General features: G+C 37.7%; 2 protein-coding genes across 5 annotated transcripts in view; one reads left to right on the forward strand and one right to left on the reverse strand.

Annotated features, from left to right (window-relative positions):
• Positions 1–13,701, reverse strand: part of GFM2 (GTP dependent ribosome recycling factor mitochondrial 2) — a 34,127-nt gene extending 20,426 nt beyond the window's left edge. The window contains exons 1-14 of one of the 4 annotated variants that reach the window (XM_058169172.1): positions 13,388–13,694; positions 13,019–13,106; positions 12,113–12,158; positions 11,835–11,932; positions 10,837–10,962; positions 9,699–9,787; positions 6,935–7,023; positions 6,510–6,570; positions 5,298–5,483; positions 3,095–3,175; positions 2,270–2,418; positions 1,731–1,871; positions 1,530–1,629; positions 717–906 (exon numbers count right to left, since the gene is read on the reverse strand). In XM_058169172.1, coding sequence (XP_058025155.1) covers positions 717–906; positions 1,530–1,629; positions 1,731–1,871; positions 2,270–2,418; positions 3,095–3,175; positions 5,298–5,483; positions 6,510–6,570; positions 6,935–7,023; positions 9,699–9,787; positions 10,837–10,962; positions 11,835–11,932; positions 12,113–12,158; positions 13,019–13,106; positions 13,388–13,438 — 1,495 coding nt within the window. In that variant the 5' untranslated portion in view covers positions 13,439–13,694. Of the gene's footprint in view, positions 1–716; positions 907–1,529; positions 1,630–1,730; positions 1,872–2,269; positions 2,419–3,094; positions 3,176–5,297; positions 5,484–6,509; positions 6,571–6,934; positions 7,024–9,698; positions 9,788–10,836; positions 10,963–11,834; positions 11,933–12,112; positions 12,159–13,001; positions 13,107–13,387 lie in introns of all 4 variants that reach the window. The other 3 variants (XM_058169171.1, XM_058169173.1, XM_058169174.1) reach the window with 3 other exon arrangements.
• Positions 13,702–13,841: 140 nt separating this feature from the next.
• On the forward strand, positions 13,842–22,082 carry NSA2 (NSA2 ribosome biogenesis factor). The gene is made up of 6 exons (XM_058169190.1): positions 13,842–13,982; positions 15,583–15,770; positions 16,052–16,202; positions 19,778–19,957; positions 20,694–20,886; positions 21,853–22,082. The coding sequence occupies exons 1-6, from the start codon at positions 13,980–13,982 to the stop codon at positions 21,918–21,920; spliced, it is 783 nt and encodes a 260-aa protein (XP_058025173.1). The 5' UTR covers positions 13,842–13,979; the 3' UTR covers positions 21,921–22,082.

Here is a 22,082-nt window from a genome sequence, read left to right on the forward strand (position 1 = left end):
GAGAATAACAGCAGTAAGAAGAGAGAATTCTCAGGAAAAGATGTGATATTACCTATAAGTTATTCAACTCTTCCAAAGTTAATGTAGCAGCATGCTAGAACGGGGTTTCCTAGCCAAACCGATAATTAATCATTTTAATTCTATTCTTTTAAAATATTCTGATTTCCAAACTATAGGCCAAAACTTAGATGGAAGGGAAGATGATGTTTCAGAATTTAAGAGACTGAAAAGAGGCTAAGGAGAAAAAGCTTCATTAGGCTTATCTCTTCCATTGTTTCCCTCTCTTCTCTTTTTAAAGACCATAAAGCTGTTCTGTCAATCATCACTTAAAAAACGGTGTCTAAGATTTTTCTTCTTCCTTGCCCCCTTTTCTTCTTCATCAGTACAAAATAAGGGACTCTCACGGTCTTCAAACTCTCTTAGTTCCAAAAAGTCTTTTGGCCAGCACAAACAGATGCTGACTTTGATCACCTGCGAGTACATTTGGATATTTATCCTAAAATCTGAATTAATGACTTTACCTGCTAACCTAGAGAACCATAACAGGATCGCATTCCCTCTCAAATCATCTCACAACTGGAGACATGGCCTAGTTAAGAATACTAGTCATCTGTAATGTATTTTGTGCCTACTAATAAACAATAAATCATCCCATTTCTTTATGGCCATGCATAGATTACAAGCACAGCTCTCCTATTTCAGAAACTGAATTGCACCTGGTTGTTTGGCCATGGAAGGTGGCTCTATTGTACAAAAGAAGACCGGTTCTGGAATCTCAATGCCGGCTAACAGGAGGTTCTGTACTTCTTTCGCTTGACCATGTGCTGATTCCACATTTCTTCCAGCTCGACGAGCTGCAGCCACTGCAGACGCTTTTGAAGAAACAATGGTGTCGCCAGTGGCACTCTAACGCAAGCCAAATAACAAAATAAATGGTGAATGGCCAGCACACAATTGGTTTCCATCATTAAAAATCACTGAATGTTAATTGGCTATCCAACACTGTTTTTTTCCCCAATTAAAGGACAAGCACATCCAATCCTCCTACCAGCAGTTATAATAATAATTATTTTTTTGACAATAAAAGCACTTTTTAAAAATGGAAGAAAAATTTTGTGAAGATTTCCACATATTATTCCTTTGCAGAAAAATAAATATCAAATGTTATTCCATATATGATTAGACATTTTCCATCGCCTCAAAGAATATATGCCAAAGAATTTGGGAACCGCAGTCTCCACACATTTGAAGGGCACCACATTCCAGAAATCTTGATTAGACCATTTTGCAAGGTTACCTATGAGAAAACTTAAATCAGCAAATTGGTCGGAAAGTCTAGTTGCCTCTTGAAAAAGCACCTTTGAGACAACCATGACCTGGATGGCTGAGAATCTCCATCAGACATTTAAATCAGCAAAATGATTTTGATTCCATAAACTAATCCTGATGCAGGAATTTTTTTTGGTTTTCTTTTCTTTTTACAAAATACAAAGTTTGAAAGATCACGGGAGGGTTTTGGTTTTTTTTACCTGTTTCAACCCCACAGTCAGGGCAATGTTGCCAGCGGTTAGTGAAGAGATTTCTATTTGCTGATCAGCAAAAGGCAGGAGCAAGCGACTCATTCTCTCCCTGTAATGGTTGACTTGGGTTAGGTTTCAGTCCCCTCATTTATTTAAGCTCATTCACCTTTTTTCACCACCAAACCCCCCCTACACTTTTTTTAAACTCACGTGCAATTTTTGTTAATATTATAAACTGCCGATTGAGGCTTCATTGTGCCAGAGTAAATGCGCAGAAAAACCAAGGGTCCACGCTGTTTGTCATGAAGAACTTTAAATGCCAGAGCGCATAGATCATCTTTATATCCTGGCCTGGAAAATCAATCAAATCAATAAATAAATAAACAAGCCAGCCCACCTATTCATCCTAGGAATCATGACATGAAAAAAATACTTAGCATTTAGCAGCATTTAGCACTGAAAGCAACATAATTACTGATAATTGAGGGGTTTCCACTGCACACTGAAATACTAAGTGGGGAGAAAAACCCGATACATGATTTATCTTTGAACAGATCAGGCTTCCTGGAATCTTTGGCAGTGTGAATCTCTTGCAGAATAACAGTACATTGTGTTTGTAGCATGCCTTCCATATTCTCGATTCTCCAAAATTGTTTACTTGCCCACCCCATAAGATATTAAATTTTCTTTGCTGTACAAATTTTGCTTACTTTTGATCAAATGAAATTACATCTTCACTCCATACTCACAAGAAATCATAGCTGCGTTCATCTGGTGCAGGCAAATACTTGGTGATCGCATCTAACAAGGGCTGAACACCCTTATTTTTCAATGCACTTCCGCAAAACACAGGCACTGCTTTATGAGCCAGGGTTACTCTTCGTATTGCAGCCTGTAGCTGTAGAGAATCGAGAAGACACAATTATTTTAAACAAATGCATACTTATAATTCAATATAATAGGAAAAACATGTGGCTGGCTACACTGATTGACTCAAAAAGTTAACAACAAATCGAAGTCGGTGCAATTGCAAATGGGCATCTGCCTATTCCACAACTTAGTTACATTAATTGGTTTTTGCTTGGCATTATTTTTTGTTGTTATTTCAATTTATATCTATTGTGGTCAAGGACACCCGAAACAGCTTGATACAATGATATGGTATTTATTAGAGTCACTGAACTCTTTTCCTAAACTAATTTTATCTTTCGTAATAATTCTAAAATATTTGCTACATTTCTTATACAAGCTAGTTTAAAATAGCTTAATATCCACTTCAGGTGATTTGATCCAGAGAGGTGGCTTAAGCATTTAATTGACTCAGAAAATCTAACTTAGATTTCTTTTTGCCATAGTATATTCTGCAATCTAATCTGATTCAGTTCCATGTTATTTCCTACTAATCATTATGGTTACCTCTAACTTGAGCAATATTATTACTATGCAAAGAAAGTATTTTATGTTAATCTACGACCAATTCTATTGAAAAAGAGGCCAGTGGCTTCTTTTTGCAACACAGTTATGTTTTCATATATAAAATCCAGTTTACATGATGAATGAGTCAAGGCACAGACCTCATCAGCTGGTAATGAATCAAAACTCTCACTGAATTCTCCAAGGACCAATTCAGCAAATTCGTCATCAAGGTCTGCAACCTTTAAAAGATAATGCATTTCCAAATGGTTAACATTTCACATTATTTATATTAGGTCTGCTTGCTTCTTAATGTAATAAAGATATAAAGGTCATGTTATTAATGTAACAATTTGAAAATATGAATTCCCATAATTGCTAACCTAAAAGTATCTTATTTAAGCATATGCAGTTACAAATCTTTTACACCAGAGGTCAGCACAAATACACCTAAAGAGACATAGGGATCTATTGTGCCTCAAAGGCGCCCATGGCAGCCAAAACTGATTCAACTAAAATAAATAAAGTGACCAAAATAGTAACCTATCTTAGGATGAGTTTCACAAGGGGCATTCTTTATTGGAGACTTCACCAAACAGTATCACTGTCTTAGTCTGATGTGAGCTAAAATGGATGTGAACGAAAAAGGTGGGAATTATTGTGGCAGCTCCGAAAATGGTACCTGCTTCCAGGACAAAGCCATGCAGCCCGGGGATGTCAGGGGTTGGAGTAGTCTGCTCTTCTTCTCCAACACAATCTCCAGAACTTCCAGATGATCTGCAGTGACTTGTGAGAGGGGGCAAGGAGGAGGATGTAGATTTCAGTGGGCTAGGAAGCAGCCTTAAGGCATCCGGAGACCCAGTGGGGTGGAAGGTCAGGACCAAGGCCTGAGAGGACCCAGTAGGGTAGGAAAGAAATTCCAAGGCCTGCAGGGACCCTGAGGGGCACAGATGGAGATGGAAAAGCTTGGGAGGCCCAGAGCAGAAGGCCCAAGTCTGCACTAGGCCTCTCAGGACCTCCCTGACCCGAGGCACCCCATGCTAATTACCAAATCTGGCAGAGCAGGGATGGGGATTGTTAAGCAAGGAATCACATGGCTGCCTCGCTTAACCATCAGAACTTGCGATCGTAATGGGCAGGCACATTACAGTCATGTCAACGACTACTAAAGCAGCATGTATCATATTAATCAAAGCTAATATTTACACTGGATAATAATAAATGAAACGTTATATTATTGTGTATTATATTGCAAGCAACTATCAGTGATATTGGGCAATTCACAATAATCAATTTAGATTAAAACAAGTGGAGAGTCAATAAGTACAAGAATTAATACTGAACTCTTCAATCATTAAATGTAACATTCATCTAATTGAACAAGGATGATATCCAGGGGTGAAATTTGAATCAGTTTGCTATCAGTTCGCTGGCCGCGCATGTGCACCGTACACCAAGCGCAGTGTGCTGCGTGCGCATGTGCAGTGCGCGCCAAACATGCACTGTGTGTTTGAAAAGCTACCGGTTCACCTAGCTACCAGTTCAGGCAAATCGATAGTTAGCTACTGGTTCGGTCAAACTGGTAATTAAAAAAAGTTACGATCCGACAATCAACTGTGCCATGTGGTTTAGTTTTGCTAGAAAGCAGGATTTCCTTTTGGCAGTATGTGTCAAAAGGAGGCTTGGGAAGGTAAGTAGAACAGAGAGGGGTGGGGATCAGCTGTGGCACGCAGTTTAGCTTCGCTAGAAAGCAGGAAACCCTGCTTTCTAGGTGATAGTCGGATTATAGCTTTTTTTAACTACCAGTTCACCAGAACCGGTAGTTTTTAGCGATACCATTTCACCCGAACCAGAGTGAATTGGTAGCATTTCACCCCTGATGATATCCTGTTATGCCACTCAGAGAAACTTGTGCTAATTCAATGTAAATTTGCATCAAAAGCATTGCAAATGCTTGCCACCATCATAGGAGCAATTAAGAATTTAACAATACACATCCCTGAACTCTCAAATCACAAATGACACATCACTATTTTCATTATTTGATTAAAGCAAATATATGTAGTTCTCAATGTACTGCTTATCACCAACTACCCATATTTATTTACTCAAACAGCTGTACATCGGACACTGTACAGCAAGCTCAAATAAACTTAGCCCATCATCTCTGGCTTGTATTTCATTATTTCTGGGTCAGCTTTCCTGATTTATTTATTCTCCAAATGTGTGCACCAATTCCCCAAATTCTCTAATCAGCAAGGCTTTTGTTGAGAATTCTGGAAACTAAAGTCCACACATTTGAAAGGTATCCATAGTTTTAAATTAAATTCTTTTGTGTTTTATGTATTTACTTTAGAACTTTACTTGTTCTATTAAGGTATGTCTTGCATCATTGGCATTTCTTAATAAGTTAAGATCTCCAGTTTCTTCCAAGGATTTCTGCTTAAAAGTCTTTCCATCATCCAATCCAGTGACAGCATTCCAGATAACTTGGTCCTTGGTCACCACATCAATGATTCCTCGAAAAGATTTTTCTTCCCCAATTGGTAACTATACAAAAACATATTAAAAACTACCAATGTCAGTAAGGTAAGGCACAGCAGCACCAATGAAACACTAAATATTATTAATTAAGTATCTGAAGTCAACAGACAACCATATCCCATAAAAAGCACAATTAGGCCTTCACATACTCCATTAATTTCATTTTTAAAGGGGTATATAGTTCTGTGCCAAAACACCATCCCCAAAGGCAGGCACAGCAACAGAGAAGGAATGCTTCCTGAGTCTATAGATGGCATCGTTTAAGGGACCCAAAGTACATCAATTGCCTGATCTTAACAGATGGGCAGAAACCACGGTCCCTCAAATACAGAGCAGACAAGCGGTCCCTCAAATACAGAGGCATGTCCACAGAATCATGCCACTACATTCTGCACCAACGGTAGCTTCCAAATAGGTTTTAAGGGCAGCCCCATGTAAACAGAACTCTGGGGTGAATAGAGATTGATTGTCTGAAATGACTGTCAATCAAGGGAGGCAGACACAATTATTTGAGCAGGAGCTGTCAGTCCAAGGCAACCCCCAATTGCATATCAATTCTAAATGTGGAAGTAAAACCCCATCCAAATGTCAGGTGCAATCCCCACATCTAAAGGACCCAAAATCCACAGACATTCTATCTTGGCAGAAGCCCATGAAGACCCAGAGAATCTCCAGATATCTGGACAGTTTATTGATGGCATCAAAGCACAGTGTTGAGATGTATCATCCCACAAACTTTATAATCCAGCAGTATGCAAACTATAAAGCAGTAATAAATAGACTTCCCTTAGCATTACAACTGGGACTGACAACTCATTTAAGCCAAGTAGTCACTAAACGAAACCATGACTGTACTTATGATTTTATTCAGCTTTCCTTTGCTTTACCATCTTCCAAAGGTCATAAACATTAGGATCAGTCGTGAAGTTACTTTTCCATCAGTGTAACTACAAATAGCCATTAAACAAGGCAGTTACAAAACTAGGACTACCTATATATAATTAATAAACATTAATCATTTTCTAAAATTACCTGTAGAAGTAAAGGCTTCACTTTCAACTTTTGCTTGATACTCTCAACTGAATGGATGAAACTAAAGACAAAATATTACTGTTTTAGAGAGAACAGTGACATTTCTTTAACCATTAAATTATTCTCTTCTCCAAACAAAGTAATACAACAGCTATAAAAATAATAAACTATTATTTGGCCATAATGCTTGCACAAGACTTTCCTCAAAGGTGCTTTTTCCAAAAGACAATTGGAATTTCTTGTTTTTTCCCTTTGAAAATGTTTCGCTTCTCATCCAAGAAGCTTCTTCAATTCAGTTCAGTTCAAAGTGAAATATTTTCACTAATTAGTTATTAAGTTATAAAATTCAGTAATAGCCTATCACTCCACATCGTTGTAGTCGTTCTTTGTTTCTCTGCCCTGAAAAATAATAGTTTTTTTGATACCTTGCTCCATGTTTGTCCATCTTGTTTAAAAAGCAAATTCGGGGTATATGGTGTTTGTCTGCTTGCCTCCAGACTGTCAGAGACTGTGCCTAAGCAAAAATGTACAGCATTAATCATTTCTGTTCAGTGACAGTTTTCTGTCCCTTACAAACATGTAAATATTTATTTTCATGATATACGAAGGGGGAAAAAAACCTGTTGTTACCCATGAAGTTTGCAATAAGATGAATTTAATAGAAAATCTAGGGGCTAACATAAGGAAGGCAGGAAATATAGACTGCAGTAGACAAGCAGATGCAAAGAATTAAAAATGAATAATTGCACAGTTGAAATTATTTAACTTTTTTAAAAAAAATTTTTAAAAGGGAACAGGCAACACAATATAAAACCTATGAATAAATGAGATAGAAAGGAGTATTTTCCATCATATTAATTGTAAGAAATCACATCATTGGTAGTACTTAAACTAAAGCTTAGGAATTTCTAGTCACCTTTTATTTTAAAAAAACCCAAATCTTATCAATAGCACTGCTTATCTAAATACAACATTCAGAAATGTATAGTTTCCAAATACTGTAGAAAGATACAAAGATAGATTATGTCCTGCTGGCAAATTCCAAGAGGAGCTACCAAAATGGTAGCTATTACTGGTCTTAAAAGGCTGTGATTAAATCCCGGAAAACCTTTTTTCTGCTGTCACATAGATAATGCCCTCTTAGAGCGAAGTACAAATAACCCATTCTATGAGGCTTACAGCACAATGGTCTGCAGAAATTGGAACTGCTTCGTCATGCTGATTAAACGTCGTAACAGTTCTTAAAAGATGCTGTTCAGGGGAAAGTTTTGCAAGTACTTTTCGAGGGAAGAGGGTGATTGTGTAAGTTGTTTCACCTAACCCTCTACAGCAAGGGTCCCCAAATTTGGCAGCTTTAAGACTCGTGAACTTCAACTCCCAGAATTCTGGCTGGAGAATTCCGGGAGTTAACGTCCACGAGTCTTAAAGCTGTCAAGTTTGAAGACCTCTGCTCTACAGCTACATGGTCTTTGTGCATGTGTACATGTGTATCACTTCCCCCACAAAAAAAAAAGAAAAAAAAGAAAAAGAAAAACCCAGGCTGAACACTGGACTGTGTTTCGAATTGGAGAGAAAAAGTTAAAAGTAACATAAGTTTTGTCCCTGTGAAAGCTGAATCTCTCCGTAGAAAGGGAATACTTAGGATACTTGAAATTCCAGAGGTCTGGCCGCACAGTGCTTCTTCCTTGTTTTTTAATATATTTTTATTAAATTTCCAAACATGAATAAAAAGTAAACAAGCAAAAAAAAAAAAAAGGAATGGAAAAGAAAGAAAAGTCAAACAGAAAGCAAGATACAGCTGCAATAAGAAAGAGCCAAGGAATATAAGTACTTTTGTTTCCCTTTGCAGACCTCTTCTGAACTTTGGGCTTGAAGTGGAAAAGAATGAAACTTTTGAGTTTGGGTTTTACCAATTAGATTGATAGATCTTTATAGAAATGGCTTGCTCATATAATTATGAAAAAACAAAAACTTGTGTCTTAATGTTAATGCCTTATTTTAGTGCAACAGAGAGAGTCGGAAGTCAATGTTTCTTTTTTTCCTTCTTTTTTTCTTATCCTGCCTCACTTTTCTTCCCCCACTTCCTCCCCACCGTTTGTTTATTTTGTCAAGCAGGTGTTAGATAACAGATATAGGTATAAACATGGTTATTAATACATGAAATGGATACAAATAAAAGGGGACATTAGGACAGGGGCGGTAGGCGCATTGGTGCACTTATTTACTTTTGCATTTTGTATCTTATTTTATTGTATAACTCAATAAAAACGTTAAATGGGGGGAAAAAAGAAAGAGCAAAGGAAAAGTAAAGAAAAACAAAATGGTCTCACTTTCTTCAGTAGATATAAAAATACATCTAACTCTTAGTTTAAACTTAACAATAGTCTACAGTATTACTATAATCACATATAATTCTAATCATAAAATCCCAAAATCAAGATTTCATTTCTTTCAGTTTCTCTCAAAAAGTCCAAAAGTAGCTTCGAAGCAGAAAATTGGTCAAAGTCTTTTCTATAATCAAAGCTGTCAACTTCACCATTTCTGCCAATTATATACTGCACTTCTTCCAACCCTTGAACTATATTTCCTTTTTGTTATTTAATGTGAATTTTTGGACACAGGCTCTGCCCACACCATGTATCCAACCATTCGGACGTTACTCCCCGTATTTGTGCCCATTATATTTAGAATGGCAGGGGGAGGAATAAGATAGGAACCAAAGGTCCAGTAAGCCAAATTGTTTATATTCACTGACTATATGTCGAGAGATAGTATAGCTGCCATGCTGACCTTGGAATGGATAAATAAGGCTGTCATCAAAAACAATTCATTATGCTGTAGTTTACACTGTGTTTATCTTTTCTTTTGTCTTCTCTTCAATTGTAATAGACCAAGGGTAAATAAGTTATAGCTCTATTTTTGCTCAGGCCTGCTAAGCTGTGTGTCAGTGCTTTGCTAGAAGCTCAGTATACATTGTTTATTGTTTACATGCTTAATAACTTTATGTTATATCTTCAAAGTGATTTGGTTGTTTTAAGTAAATCAGATTTTGGTCACATTTTCCCCTCCAACATATTTCTTGCAGAGATGCAAGCAAAGGGAGCCATTTGCTAATGGGGGTAAGTCTTAAGTTCTTATCCTTAAGCATACCCAAGACATGAAGCAAAGCCACCAAAGAGTCATTTTTACCTCCACGCCAGCTGAAGCATCAAAAACAGCCACTGCCCCATCCAACACTCGCAAGGAACGTTCCACCTCCACAGTAAAGTCCACATGACCTAAAGTTTAGTTCACACGGGAAGGTAAAGTGTTTTGCTTTGTAATATTTTGTTTTGTAATATTATCTATTACTGTAAAACTATTAAATAAAAAGGTTTGTTTGTTTGTTTTTAAAAAAGCACATTATGTAAAGACACAAATAGCCCTTGGGAGGTGGCTAGGCAAAATAAAAAATAAAAAATTGTGTGCTGAGTTGACTGAAGGATCATGTTTACTGCTCATTGCCATCTGGAGTCACTTTGGCATGATACTTCCAGTGAACCTAACGCCAAACTGACATTCCTCTAAAAAGGAATGAGGAACACACTGTGGCTGAGAAAGTGCCCAGTTGCAGGGATCGGGCGGTTGAAATCTCTCTGAAGTCAAAGAGAAATTGTCAAATCACCCATATGTGCTCCACATAACTGATTTTTCATGGAAAGCAAGAACTGTGTTTTTGCGGTGGAACTGAATTTTGATTATTTGAAGAGAGGGAATGGGGCATGGTGTCACATTGCCATCACATGACTTTTTGTGACTTTTTCCCTTTGCAGAGCTGGGATGGGCTTGGCCTGCGTGTGACACATCCGGCCCACGAGCTGCCAGTTTGAAACCACTAGAATGGGGGGTTGTTTAAAGGGAGAACATGGATCCACAACAGATATAAAATGCAATATTTATGCTGTTATTTCTAATAAGTCGTACTGCACTTTTGCTGTTTAATAAAGAGCAATGAGGTTTCGGAGATGGGTTTATAGAAACTGGGGAAAAATATGGAATGAAGGCATTGTTTTATTTTAAGAGATAGTGAATTAAATTAAATTAAATTCTTAATGTTGATTATACTTGCTGGCAATGAAAGAGGTAGATTTTTTTTTTAATTTCCTTTTTCTTTTCTTCCTTTTTTCCTTTTCAGCCCCGTTTACTTTTTTAATGTATCTCTTTTTTGTAGCTGTATAAATTTTACTTGCATAATATAATTCCCAATAAAATAATTGAAAAAAATGAAATCATTTTGCCATTATTTTCTTAAGCTCTTCGTGCTTTTACCATTAAGAAGACATGGTACCTGGTGTATCTATCAGGTTGATTCGATGGCCTTTCCAGTCAAATGTGACAGCAGCAGATTGAATGGTAATGCCACGTTCCCGTTCCTGTGCCATGAAATCTGTTACTGTATCACCATCATCAACATCTGTTTAATAGAAAGAGCATGTTTTTAATCAAATAACTTGAGCTCTTGGTAATATAAAAACTGTTATAGAATATAATACCTGGTGATCCAATTGATTACTTAGTTGGACAGGAAACCTATAATATGGATTTGATTTTTGAAAAACAATCACATCAGCCTCACCACTACCTATCTCTTGGACTACCTATCTCCTGGACTGTCCCTTGCAAGAAATTCAGGGTGATAAGGTGCCCAACTATAAGTAAATATTGAATATCCCCCCCAGTCCTTTTAATTGCTATGGGGCTGGGAGGAAGGAATGAAAAAAGTCAATACAGCTGTAATGTTTCTCAATACCCCATATTTTGAAAGCATGAGGATTGCAAGCTAAAAAACGCTATCCAGAGAGGAAAAAGTCAGGGAAAGAAGACAGAAAGCCAAATGAAATTTTCATTTTCAAGAAACAAACAAAAATAAGTTCACAGATCATGCTAACTCATAACGCTATTTGCTCAGGTCAGATACTGGTCTTAGCAAATCTCCAAGAAACAGATTTGCATTCCAGCTTTTTGTGTCTATAGATTTCAAAGCTTATGAAGGGAGCTTTGCAAGTTCACAGAGATAGCATTTTGTCTTGGTGTTGATAGCTATCTCCCCTCTTAAAAGAAAAGTCTAAGGTAGTAGGAAGGGGAAGCTGGGGAGCTGAACTCTTGAAAGGGATAGCAAAAATGGCAATAAATTAAGTGCAATTATATCTAGTTTTTCTGAAATGTAGGATTTTGTTGAAAATGCTTAAACAAAAAGTTTAAATGTGAAGAAAATAAAATAGATTTTAATGGATATGAAAAATAATTATTACACTTAATTTTTTCCTTATCTCTCACACCACTAACCTCCAAGGGTTCTTGTGTAACCAGAATAATAGAGCATTCTCTCTGTAGTTGTTGTTTTTCCTGCATCTATGTGGGCCATTATACCTATGTTGCGGATCCTGAAGAAAAAGACAGGTTTTTTCATTTAGCATCAAGTTATTATTTTATTAAATATATTACAATTTTACACACAATATACAAAGAAACTTAAATATTTGTTGCCAAATGAGTTTTGCAGTCTTATAATCAAGGTAGCCTTGCTAGATTTTACATGCTATATATTAAAAAAAAAAACTTACTTAGATATTGGTGGAGTTAAAACAGAACGTAAAGATTTTACTTCACCTGTGAAATAGAAAAGTTTTTGACATTTACATTTGTAGTTATCTTAATAAATAGAAAGCATCATGTTTACAGTACATGCAGGCTCCTACCAGAGATACTCTGATATTGGAGGAAGTTCCTCTTTTTTCATTTCAAAAAACAAAACAAAACACTGTCTATTCTAAAAATGCTATTTAATCTGGAATGTGGGAAAGAATGTCTAAATTCATTTTATCACAAAAATTATCACAAAGATAATCCACTCAGCTATTTAGCAAAAATATTCATAATACAAATTCACCACATACATAACTAGGGCTCTCAGAGGATTTATTCCCTATCAACAGTGCGTGTGTAGCAGGGGTGAAATCCAGCAGGTTGTGACAGGTTCTGGAGAACTGGTAGTGGAAATTTTGAGCAGTTCAGAGAACCGGTAGCGGAAATTTTGAGTAGTTCGGAGAACTGGCAAATACCACCTCTGGCTGGCCCCAGAGTGGGGTGGGAATGGAGATTTTGCAATATCCTTCTCCTGCCACGCCCACCAAACCACGCCCATAGAACCAGTAGTAAAAAAAATTGGATTTCACCACTGATGTATAGATATATTGTGCTGCATGCACTCTGGATAAAAAAGTATTTTTACAGGATATTAAGTATTTTTTAAAATATTTCACAGAATATCAGGAATTAACCTGACAAATTAGGAACTTTTTCTCTTCTTTTGGCTGCAGAATTTCACTGTAACAAAGAGCACTAACCTACAATACTATCTGAGTGGAATGAAGGCAATATTCAAACTGGAACTACTATTTCTCTTTAGAGCAGTGTACTACAGAGTCAAGAGCATTATAGATTTAGAATTACCTTTGTCAAGAAATTACCTGCTGGATGACTGTAATTTCTTTGAAGATTCAAAAAGTATTTGAAACATTTTATAGTGATAATTCTTGCTTCTCTGCAACGTGTACACTTTGAAGAAAAAATACCCATCAAAACAGTCATTACTCTGAAATCTTTTCGTTAAAGCATTAATAGCACATTGCATGTCACTAAAGAGAACGCTAATTTATTCTAAATTATATACTAAGTCTTGACTCTTGTGATACATTACTGCACACGCATACCCCTGCAGTATCATGAACCCCTATTTTATACCTGCAATAATAATTGTTATTATTGTTTCAATCCCCCCCCCCTTTTTTTTTTTCATTTTCCTAAGTGTATTGAAAAACCATGCCGTATAAACGTACCCCTTGCAGCGGGGGAACAATCATTTTTCTTGTACTGCGTAGCATATTCATCCACCAGCCTAACCATGTAAATCGCTGCTACCAACAGAAAAGTCTTATAGTGTCGACAGAAAGCCCTTCATGCTATACGGAAATCGATGCATCAAATAATAAACCACAGGATAACGCCAGCATAGGATACGCTATTGGTCGTAACCAGATACCCTTTGAGAACCAAAGATCCTCCAGTCCGCCTGAGAAGCTTCCGCTTTACTCCCCACGTGGAAGCCATCGCTTCCTTCGCAGCGTGTCTCCTTTTTTTCCTTCCCCTCGTCCCTCCACGCGTTCCGGGAAGCATCCAAAGAAAAGCCTGCAACAGTTTAGTTTTGCTTTGCTTCCCCCTCCCCCACTTCCCCTCAACCGTTCCTCTTTCCGTTTCAGACGGTCCGAGGCGACGGGAGGCGCCAACCAACATCGTCAGCGGAACGAGGCGAAAGCGGGACTGGGTATCAACCCGGACTTGTTTGACTGACGCTCTTCCTTTTGCCTTTCTGGATCGAAAGAAAGGTGGTTGTCTGCCGGCGGCTGCTTGGGCTCCGGGCGCCGAGCTACGATGGTGAGTGGAAGTGATCGACTGACCGTGGGCTTTTTGAACGGAATGGGATTGAGGGGAGGCTTTCGAGGGACCAGGGAGCTGCCGTGCAGAGGACCGAGAGAAAAAGGAGAAGTCGGTCCTCGGGAGTCCCCGCTTATTGTTCGTCGCAGGGTGGATTTGATTTAAACCAAGTGTGATTTAAATCAGGGGTCTCCAACCTTGGCAACTTTAAGACTTGTGACTTTGCTGGCTGGCTGAGGAATTCTGGAAGTTGAAGTCCACAAGTTTAAAGTTGCCAAGGTTGGAGACCCCTGATTTAAATCACGAGTTAAATCATGATTTAAAGCACGAGCAAAAAGGCTTGATTTAAATCAACTCGATTTAAATCATAATTTTTAAAGAGCAACTGTCATCTTTGTCCCGCAGGGACTCCTCCTCTGACCCGCTGTACAGTCCCAATGTTGCAGAATATACAGCCTCATGCTCCATAACTAAGCTCCATTTCATGCTGAATAAACTAAATTATTAATCTATCTTAAATAGAAAACTATCTTTAGATAGATTTTTTTTACTTCAAAAGTATTTTATTAAAATAAATTTGATAAAAATAAAAATAAATCGATTTAATTTTTTTTTAAAAAATCATCAATTTTTATCCACCCTGGTTCGTCGTTTATAATCAAGCTAGTAGCTCAACTTGAATCTCATCATGTGCATCGCTGCAGCTATAACTGATCTCTGATGGATTTGCATTTGAGTAGTCTTGCATTCTGTATTGCATTGTAGTTTAATGTTATATCAACAAACGTCATTTACAGCACAAGTTGCTTGTTTGTTTACTGTCTGGCTAATTCAAAAGCAGAAAGAAATTAACAGGGAACTAGGCAGTCAGTGACTTTTCAGCTGTTGATGAACTACCATTTCCAGCAAACCCAGCTGCCAGTAATGGACTATAGTGAAAGATAATGGGAGGTGTTCATTATCTAGTAGATCGCAGATTCCTACCTTTCTGACTAGAAATAATCTATTGGGTTTTTTTGTGTGCGTATCTCTCTTGGGCTGTGTTTCACATTTGTGCAGAAATTGTGTGCTTTTATGAATTAAAGTTTGTGTCATTAATTGCATAATGCATTACAAACTGGAAAAAAATATATGAGGTACGAGATGCAAAATGATACTGTAGTCAAATTTGTTAAGAAGCTTTAGCTGAATACAGACAGCAGCTATTAGTAAGCTAATTAACACTTGCAATAGCATAAACTATTTTTCATGTATCCAGTGATAGAAATTGATTATTTGATAAATTTTTAATCAAATGTTTCATGCTAGAGTTTCACTTTGAAGTATTTTTGCGCCTGTTTGCTTAAAATAGCTAGAATGAAAACTGAAAATAAAAATGGATGCTGAGGGTATTTTAAAGTGGCTTTTTAAAATAGATTTAAATTTGTTACTTAGTGGAAGATTCATGTGTAATTACTTAGAGACTTAAATATGAGTGACAATATGTTTAGTTTCAAATAGTAATCTGCTGATAAGAACACCACAAAAATAATACAAACACTGAAAAAATGATGGGTATAATTTTAACAGTTTAATTTCTAAACTTTTCTCTAATTCACAGCCACAAAACGAATATATAGAGTTACATCGGAAGCGATATGGCTACCGCTTGGATTACCATGAGAAGAAAAGGAAGAAAGAAGGACGTGAGGCTCATGAGCGTTCAAAGAAAGCCAAGAAAATGATAGGATTAAAAGCTAAACTGTATCATAAACAGCGCCATGCGGAGAAAATACAGATGAAAAAGACGTGAGACAACTTTTATTATAAACTTAAGGACTTTGATATAATAAATTGTAATGCTGCGATCTAGATTGTTAGAATGTATGCTGATTATTTTTGTATATCCATTGCTCAAACATTAGATACAATGACAATATAGTTTTCTTAAGCCACTTATTTAGGAAATGTGCTTCATATTACAGCTGGCAGTAGTTTTGCATATTTTGCCTATAAGTACCATGATTCCATATTATATTGTATCGTAAAAAAAATATCTGAAAAGCATCTTGTTGTATCTATCTCTCTAGTATTAAAATGCATGAAAAGAGAAATACCAAGCAGAAGAATGAAGACAAGACTCCAGAAGGTGCTGTACCAGCGTACCTACTGGATAGGGAGAGCCAGTCTCGAGCAAAAGTCCTTTCCAACATGATCAAACAAAAACGAAAAGAAAAAGCTGTAAGTCATGCATATGCTTAATATGATTTGCCAGAATGTTTACTGTTGCTTTAAAATACTGATTTGCAAAATAATGGCTCTAGTATCCGTTCTAGTTTGCACATTTGATGGGGAGTTATTGTATTAGTCCACCAATCTAAATAAATGTTTTAATTTGCTTAGTATTTTTATATCTCCAACTTTGAAATATGAGTATAGCTTTTTAAAACACCTGGTTACTTATATAAAGCAAAATTAAATTGGAGTACAGGAAATGGCTAGAAAACAAGGAATTCACCTTTGCTGGGAAGAAATATTTATGTATTTTCTATATTTTTCCTCTTTGTGGGAAGATATAGCCATTTCTGTCTTTTTCAAAAGTGCAGTATAATATTTAATATAAATTCCTATTGCTCCACTCTCCAGTATAAATGACAGGAATTTTATTTCATCCTGAGTGTTGGAAACTGTCCTCTGCCTGTTGAAAAGCTTATTTTGATATAATTTTCTTGTACAGCAACATTCTCTTGATAGGAAGAACAAATAAAAGTTGTCTATGCAATCAAACCACACTTTGTAGATTGCCCACACAGATAAAATCCAACTGTAGCAGTAGTAGATTATTAATTAATAACCTTTCAAAGAAAATAATGTACAGGTTCTAATTCCAGGGTAAAATATATAAAATAAAATAATAAAATAAAAGTAATAAAATATGTGGTAAATGCAATGAATCAGAATCAGTCACATCACCTTTTCATTATATCCCAATCCCTTCAATATATGGTTCTTAGCTGCATTACCTTGACTATAAGCTTAGTATTTCTCTTCACAGTGTGTATGTTACAGCCCGGAAGGAAATAGGACAGTCTGTGATTCAAGTCCCAGTGGGATGTTCTTTCAAGTAGGGGTCTTAAATAGTTAAACCTGAAAGGGACAAAGAGTTTATAATCAAACCATTAGCAATAACCTCATTGTTTGGGACACTATCTATACATTTCCTCTATGGCTTGTGATGCAGATTCAATCATTCTGTTATTGTGTAGAAGAATAGAATGGAATGGAACAGAATTCTTTATTGGCCAAGTGTAATTGGACAGACAAGGAAATTGTTTTTGGTGCATATGCTCTCAGTGTACATAAAAAGACAAGATACACTTGTCAAGAATCACAAGTCACAACACCCAGTGACAGTCTTATGGTACAATAAGCAATCCAATCATACTAGGAAACAATATCACTATAAATCCCAAGGATACAAGCAACAAAGTTACAGTCATGCAGTCACAAGTGGGAGGAGATGGGCGATGGGAATAATGAGAAGATCAATAGCAATAGCAATGCAGCCTAATGTGAATAATCTGACAGTGTTGAGGAAATTATCCGTTTAGCGGAGTGATGGTGTTCGGGAAAAAACTGTTCTTGTATCTAGTTATCTTGGTGTGCAATGCTCATTTTGAGGGTAGGAGTTGAAACAACTTATGTCCAGGATGCGAAGTCTGTAAATATTTTCACAGCCCTCCTTTTGACTCGTGCGGTATACAGGTCCTCAATGGAAGCAAGTTGGTAGTAATTGTTTTTTCTGCAGTTCTAATTATCTTCTGAAGTCTGTGTCCGTCTTGTTGGGTTGCAGAACCATACCAAACAGTTATAGAGGTGCAGATGACAGACTCAATAATTTCTCTGTAGAACTGTACTTGGCGGAGAAAGAACATTCTCTGTTGTGCTTTTTTGATGACGTTTTTGATGTTAGTGTCCATTTTAGGTCTTGAGATATGATAGAACCTAGAAATTTGAAGGTCTCTACCGTTGATACTGTGTTGTCTAGTACTGTGAGATGTGGAAGTATGGAAGGATTTCTCCTAAAGTCTACCACCATTTCTACGGTTTTGAGTATGTTTAGTTCCAGATTGTTCTGGTCACACCATGAGGCTAGTTGTTCAACCTCCTATCTGTATGCAGATTCATCTTTGTCTCGAATGAGACTAATCAATGTTGTATCATCTGCAAACTTCAGTAGTTTAACAGATGGATCGTTTAAGATTTAGTCACTGGTATAGAGAGAGAAGAGAAATGGAGAAAGCACACATTGTTCTGTCCCCCTCCTCAGTCCAGGAGACATGAGCGATGACTTAATTAGCCGGCAACTATCAGCTCTGGCAGCAAAATAGCGAGCATCTGCCAAGTGTCTCTGTTATCTCTCTTGATGCTGGGAGTCAGCCAGGAAACCAGGAAAAACAGGACTTCAGCTCTAGTTCTCTCCCTCTAAGCAGTTGATTTGCTCGCCGCAAAGTGGTATAGCAGCCCTTGCTGCTTTTATATCCTGTGGGGTGTGGCTCCTAGGCCTGCCTCACCCCTGCTTCTGTTGTTCCTGCCTCCTGCCTACGAAACCTAGGGTCCAGCCAGGCCTGATTGCCATCAGCCGGGTCTGGAGGCGTGGCCTGGGGGGGAAAGAGTCAGGGGACGGAGGCCTCGTTATCTCCTCCACCTGGCCTGCCTCTGGCTCCTGGAGCTGAGCCAGGGAAGCCGGTGCTCCAGAGGTAAGTCCTGATGGCCCTTCCCCCTCACTTTCCGAGTCACTTTCTGGCAGGGGGCCAAGCTCGGGGGGCGCAGACACAACACACATCCTTGGGGGCCTCTGTGCTAATTGTACAGATATCTGATGTGATTGTGCTTAGCTTCACCTGCTGCTTCCTGTCTGTTAGGAAGCTTGTGATCCACTTACAAGTGTGTTCAAGTGCGGCTAGCTGATTTAGTTTAGTTAGAAGAATGTCCAGAATGATGGTATTGAATGCTGAACTAAAGTCTACAAATAGGATCCTTGCGTGAGTCTTTGGAGATTCAAGATGTTGTAGGATGTAGTGGAGAGCTATATTAACAGCATCATCTGTCGATCTATTTACTTGGTATGCAAATTGCAGAGGGTCTAACAGCGGATCCGTGATGGTTTTCAGGTGGGACATCACTAGCCTTTCAAAGGTTTTCATAACTACAGATGTTAAAGAACTGGTCTGTAGTCATTCAGTTCCTTGATGGAACTGGGATGATAGTGGAACATTTGAAGCAAGAAGGAACATAGCATATCTCTAGTAATTTATTGAAGATTCGGGTGACGATGGGGGCCAATTGGTCAACACAGACTTTTAAGCAAGAAAGAGTTACCTTGTCTGGCCCTGGAGCTTTTCCCAGCTTTTGTCTGTGAAATAGATCTTGCACTTCCTTTTCTGTGATCACGAGGGGTTGTGAACCCAATGGGATGGGGTCAGTTGTAGGAGGTTTGGCTGTTATTGAGGTGTCTGGGATGGGGGTTATGGAGATAGGTGGCTGCAGTTTCCTTTCAAACCTGCAGTAAAACACATTCAGGTCATCTGCCAGTTGTTGATTTCTTTCAGCCTGGGAAGGAGGCTTGCCATAACCGGCGATATTTTTAAGAGTTTTTGACGTTTGCTTTTCAAGGTAGCTTCTTTTTGCTGCTCTGATCTCCTTTGTTAATACAACTAATATGTTACAAAACTATTGAAGCAATATATTGTATGTGTGCCCATATGTCCTTTCCCATCTTTTGCTCCCTAACATTACAAATTACTTATTTTTAGGGGAAGTGGGAGGTTCCTGTGCCCAAAGTCCGGGCCCAGGGAGAAACAGAAGTGCTCAAAGTGATTCGCACAGGAAAACGAAAGAAGAAGGCTTGGAAAAGAATGGTTACCAAAGTGTGTTTTGTAGGGGACGGCTTTACCAGAAAACCTCCAAAATACGAGCGCTTCATTCGACCAATGGTAAATATTTTTTGCAATAGGTTAATAGTTAATTTGCTTTTTTATGTTCAATCTTCAGTAAAGATGCGCCACACATGTCAGCAAAGGAAACATGCTGCGAGTCCCATCGGCCAGGTTATTCTGTCTGGTGGGATCCAGGAGAAGAGCCTTTTCTGACATTGCACCTGCTCTTTGGAGCATCTTGCCACCCAGAGTGAGGTGGGCTCCAACCCTCCTTACCTTCCACAAGAGCTTAAAAACCTGGCTCTGCCAATTGGCTTAAAGCTCCAATGGAGGGATTTTACTTTGGGGTGGTTGATAGATGAATAGTAGATCCCACCTCCCACTCTTACTTCGTACCACTCTTATCTTACTTCCTCCATCCCCATCTTTTAGTTAGAGCTGAGTATTTGTATTTTTATAGTATTTAATTTATATTGTCTATAAATTTTCTATAGTTTTATCTTTTCAATATTGTAAGCCACCCAGAGTTACCCTGTGGTAAAATGGGAAGCCAATTAATAAAATAAATGAGAAAGACATTAGCGATCATGAAAAGAGGGCAAGCTACCTGGAACTGGTCACAATTGTAGTCTACCAACCTGGTGGGAATCAGAGTCATGAAAGCTCATAAACAGCTGTTAACTTTTCTGGGTTTAAAACTAAGCCCACATATGTAGGATTGGGATTAAAAATAATTGCATGTGTTAGATGAATGTTACTTATGAAGAATTTTATTTATTTTGTTGAACAACAGGGTTTGCGATTTAAGAAGGCCCATGTAACACATCCAGAACTTAAAGCCACATTTTGCCTACCCATTCTTGGTGTAAAAAAGAATCCTTCGTCTCCTCTCTATACTTCTTTGGGAGTAATCACAAGAGGTACAGTAATCGAGGTGAATGTGAGTGAGCTTGGTCTCGTCACCCAAGGGGGCAAAGTTATCTGGGGTAAGTAACCAAATACTACTTTTTAGTAATAGGAATTAATAGCAATAGAATTTAGGCTTATATACCACCCCATAGTGCTTTGTGGCACACTCTGAGCAATTTATAATGTTAAAATTATTTGCATATTGGCCCCAACAATCTAGGTCCTCGTTTTATTCAGAAGAATGAAAGGCTTTGAAAACCTTAAGCTGATCTAAATTGGAAGTCCTCTCTGTGGGCAGAGTTAGCCTCCGTACTACATTCTAATCATTGTACCACGAAGGCTCCTACTAATGCTAATGAAAGAAGCATTTAAGCAATTGGATATTATGTCAGAATCATATGAAATTGCAGGTTTTCAGGATGAAAATTACAGGATATCTATTCACCTCTAAATGAGATGGGTGGCACACAAATCTAATAAGTAAATAAGTATTTTTTGCTTAGCAAGATACAAAAAAAAATCACAATTTGCTTGGATCTTGATAATCAGATGACTTTGGTCTAAATTTGTCTAGCAGCAGTTCAAGTGTATCTTATGAAGAGGGAAAAAAACCTTCATTAATTTCAGTTGTTCCATTAATACATTTGATTCCTAGTCAACATCCATATGTATTTTAATATGTCTCATATACTAGCACTCTCTTAGTGTTCTGTTCTGGTTTTTCTCCATTTCAGTCCCAAAATCAATGGTCTCCATCTAATCAGCATCAGAGGAAATTATGCAGTTCATTCAAAAGTTAACATTATGCAACTTTATTGTAACATGTTAGGGTTTGTCCAGTCTCACAGAAGTAACTTTGCAGCTGGGAAAAATAAAGGCCCATTAGTCTCTTTTCCCCTGACTCAAGTAGAGTTGTTTTGTCTCAGTGTATGCAAACGCCAGCTATGGAGGGATGCTTTTTTTAAAAAAAATTGTACTGCAGTAGTAGACCGAGTTATTAAGAATCTGCCATTATAAATCAATAAAACTTGTTTTCTTTTCAGGAAAATATGCACAAGTAACCAATAATCCAGAAAATGACGGGTGCATTAACGCAGTTCTCCTTGTATAGTGACTCTGCAGCTATGGATGTGCAAACTTTTCAAACACACACGTGCCTCTGCAGACTTTGGATAAAAGAATTTATTTCAGAACAGCCATCTCTGAGGACAAAGGACTGTTGCAGAACTGACTTCTCCAAATATTATCAAAAATAAAATAAATTTCTTAATTA

Source organism: Ahaetulla prasina, chromosome 2 (genome assembly GCF_028640845.1).
Source record: "Ahaetulla prasina isolate Xishuangbanna chromosome 2, ASM2864084v1, whole genome shotgun sequence".
Lineage (NCBI taxonomy): Eukaryota > Metazoa > Chordata > Lepidosauria > Squamata > Colubridae > Ahaetulla > Ahaetulla prasina.

What these genes read in the sequence shown, in the direction of transcription:
- NSA2 (XM_058169190.1), top strand. An exon ending in AAAATACAGATGAAAAAGAC is followed by an intron (nt 15,771 to 16,051) that starts GTGAGACAACTT and finishes CTATCTCTCTAG; the next exon opens with TATTAAAATGCATGAAAAGA. An exon ending in AGCGCTTCATTCGACCAATG is followed by an intron (nt 19,958 to 20,693) that starts GTAAATATTTTT and finishes GTTGAACAACAG; the next exon opens with GGTTTGCGATTTAAGAAGGC.